The sequence below is a fragment of the Ipomoea nil genome, unplaced genomic scaffold (assembly GCF_001879475.1).
Source record: "Ipomoea nil cultivar Tokyo-kokei standard unplaced genomic scaffold, Asagao_1.1 scaffold0869, whole genome shotgun sequence".
Classification (NCBI taxonomy): domain Eukaryota; kingdom Viridiplantae; phylum Streptophyta; class Magnoliopsida; order Solanales; family Convolvulaceae; genus Ipomoea; species Ipomoea nil.
This window is the reverse complement of record NW_017617297.1, coordinates 315269-317879: the sequence shown is the minus strand read 5'-3', so window position 1 is coordinate 317879 and position 2611 is coordinate 315269. Positions and strand designations below refer to the sequence as shown.

General features: G+C 41.2%; 1 protein-coding gene across 1 annotated transcript; it reads left to right on the top strand.

Moving 5' to 3' along the window:
• Window positions 1-305: 305 nt before the first annotated feature.
• LOC109178739 lies at window positions 306-2356 on the top strand. Its single transcript, XM_019328279.1, has 5 exons — window positions 306-467; window positions 512-689; window positions 799-884; window positions 932-1075; window positions 1187-2356. The coding sequence occupies exons 1-5, from the start codon at window positions 306-308 to the stop codon at window positions 2354-2356; spliced, it is 1740 nt and encodes a 579-aa protein (XP_019183824.1).
• The last annotated feature ends 255 nt before the right edge of the window (window positions 2357-2611 follow it).

The following is a 2611-nucleotide window of genomic DNA, read 5'->3' as shown; positions in this document are numbered from 1 at the left end:
CGGTAATTAAGATTGCCATTGCAGCGCTGCATCTTCTTAATTTTATGAATCACAAAACCCTAGCTAACTGATACCAGATGAGAACTGATTGTATTATATTTTCTGAACTTAATTACAATGAGATCAGATGATGTGAATATATAGAATAGAGAGTCACAGTGTGACAATGATAAGAAGTAGAGAGTCACAGTGTGACAAGGATAAGAAGTTCTAAACAGACTCATATACATAGAGTCCTAATACTATCTCCTTATTTATTTATTATTTGTGCAGAGGGACTTTCTATGCTATTACAGAAAGCGCAGATGGAGGGCGCTATACATGGTTGTAGGGTGGCAAGAGGTGCACCCCCGGTATCACATCTTTTTTTCGTGGATGACAGTCTCTTATTCTTCAAAGCTAATATCCAGGAGGCCGGTATAGTCAAGCAGTGCCTGCTAAGGTATGAAAAGTTGTCTGGCCAAAAGGTGAATTATAATAAATCAAGTATTTGTTTAGCAGAAATACCCAGGTGGAGATAAGGGGGGAGGTGGCGGCGTGTCTAGAGGTGGAACAGGCAGCTAATTTTGGAAAATATCTTGGCCTACCATATTTTGTAGGCAGAAATAAAAGGGCTGCTTTTTCCTATGTGGGGGACAAGATCAGGCAAAGAATTGGTTCATGGAATAAAAAGTTGCTCTCCCAGGCTGGTAAGGAAGTACTCTTGAAAAGTGTGGCTCAATCTATGCCTACATTTTCCATGAGTGTTTTTTTGCTACCTGAAACTGTTTGCATATCTATTGAGAGAACCATGAATAGGTATTGGTGGGGAACTGGATCAGAAAGGGGAATACATTGGAAGGCTTGGGATACGCTATGCATCCCTAAAAAGTATGGTGGCTTGGGTTTCAAAGATTTACGAGCACTTAATTTGGCTATGCTGGGGAAATAGGCTTGGCGTTTCCTTACAAATCCCAGTACCTTAGCAACAAAGATATATAAGGCTCGTAATTATCCTAATACTTCCTTTATTGATGCCACTATAGGAAACTGCCCGAGTTTCTGTTGGAGTAGTATAATGGCTGCACATGGAATGGTTTGCTCGGGGGTGCGAAGACGGATTGGTAATGGCAGTACGACATTGATGTGGGGGCATCCTTGGTTACCAGATAATCCTAGCCCACTTGTCCAAACAATTATGCCATAGGAACTGCGAAATGCCCATGCCGCTGGTTTAATTGACCAGCAAACCAATACTTGGGACCCCCATATTTTATTTGATTTATTTATTCCTGAGGATGTGGCTCGTATTTCTATGATTCCTGTTAGCCCGGATTATGAGGACATGTGGTTTTGGAAAGGCGAGTCAAATGGGGTATATACGGTCAAAAATGCTTATAGGCAAATTAAAGGAGACTTTGAGCATAACCCATGTGCTTTTGATAAATGGGTTACTCTGTGTAAACTGAAAGTGCCACCCAAATGGAAAACCTTTTTGTGGAGAGCCATTTGTGATATTATTCCCACTACGGATAATTTAATAGTCAAACGGGTGGAGGTTGATCTGGCATGCCCAATGTTTGGAATAACGCATGAGAGTGCCATGCATGCATTAATTTTATGTGATTATTCAAAAATAATATGGAATATTTCGGGATTGCATGTTACTAATGTAGTCACACATTCTTTATCGGCATGGCTTATGGGAATTTTAAATATCTTGACAGAGGAGCAATGTGGTTTGGCCATAGCAGTGCTATACAACATTTGGAATGCCCGCAATACAGCGGTATGGGAACACGACCTCCCACGACCTCACCAAGTATGGCGACATGCGGCGGCAGCAATGCATGTTTACCGGCAGACGCACCGTCCGTCACCCCGGGCGCCGGTTTTTGTGGCTGCTACAACAGATGGGTGCGAGACGCCGAGGTGCTATGCCGATGCCGGCTACAGACCTGCCACCGGAGAAGCTACGTATGGGGCGGTACTCCTCTCTCATCAGGGCACCTTCGTGGCTGTGACAAGTGGAAAGCTATCGGGTGCTTTCTCGGCCGTTATGGCGGAGGCACTTGCTTGCAAAGAGGCGCTGTCTTGGCTTAAGGATCGGGATATCAGGATGATGGATCTTTTAACAGACTGCTCAGAGCTGCGGAATGAATTATACTCAAGCCCAACGGCTAATTTGTCCTATATTGGGATCATTGTGGACAAATATAGGACAACCATATCATTATTTACACGTTGTTCTTTAAGTTATGTTTCTAGAACACTTAATTTTCATGCTCATACTTTAGCTTCGTTAGATTTCGATCAGGAACAACCTATGTACTGGGACTCTGTCCCTCCTGACTCTATTGCTCAGTTTATCCATTAATACACCACTATTTTTACTTTCAAAAAAAAAGTGAAGAAAATAATATAATAGAGAGTAAATAAGGAAAATCATAAAAAATAATAAAATTAAATAATATGAACCATTCATTTCAAGAAATAATTACACCGACATTTTTTTGTTCCAGTTAAGGGCATAACATTATTGGCTATTATTAGATTTGTAGATGTAGATGTAGATATAGACACACACACAAATAAGTAATGCGTCGCTGATAAATACGCAATATAAGAAAAT

Coding starts and splice junctions, on each gene's coding strand:
- LOC109178739 (XM_019328279.1), top strand. CDS start 306: ATGGAGGGCGCTATACATGGTTGTAGGGTGGCAAGAGGTGCACCCCCG. Junction 468..511: donor AAAAGTTGTCTGGCCAAAAG/GTGAATTATAAT, acceptor AGAAATACCCAG/GTGGAGATAAGGGGGGAGGT. Junction 885..931: donor TAAAAAGTATGGTGGCTTGG/GTTTCAAAGATT, acceptor CTGGGGAAATAG/GCTTGGCGTTTCCTTACAAA.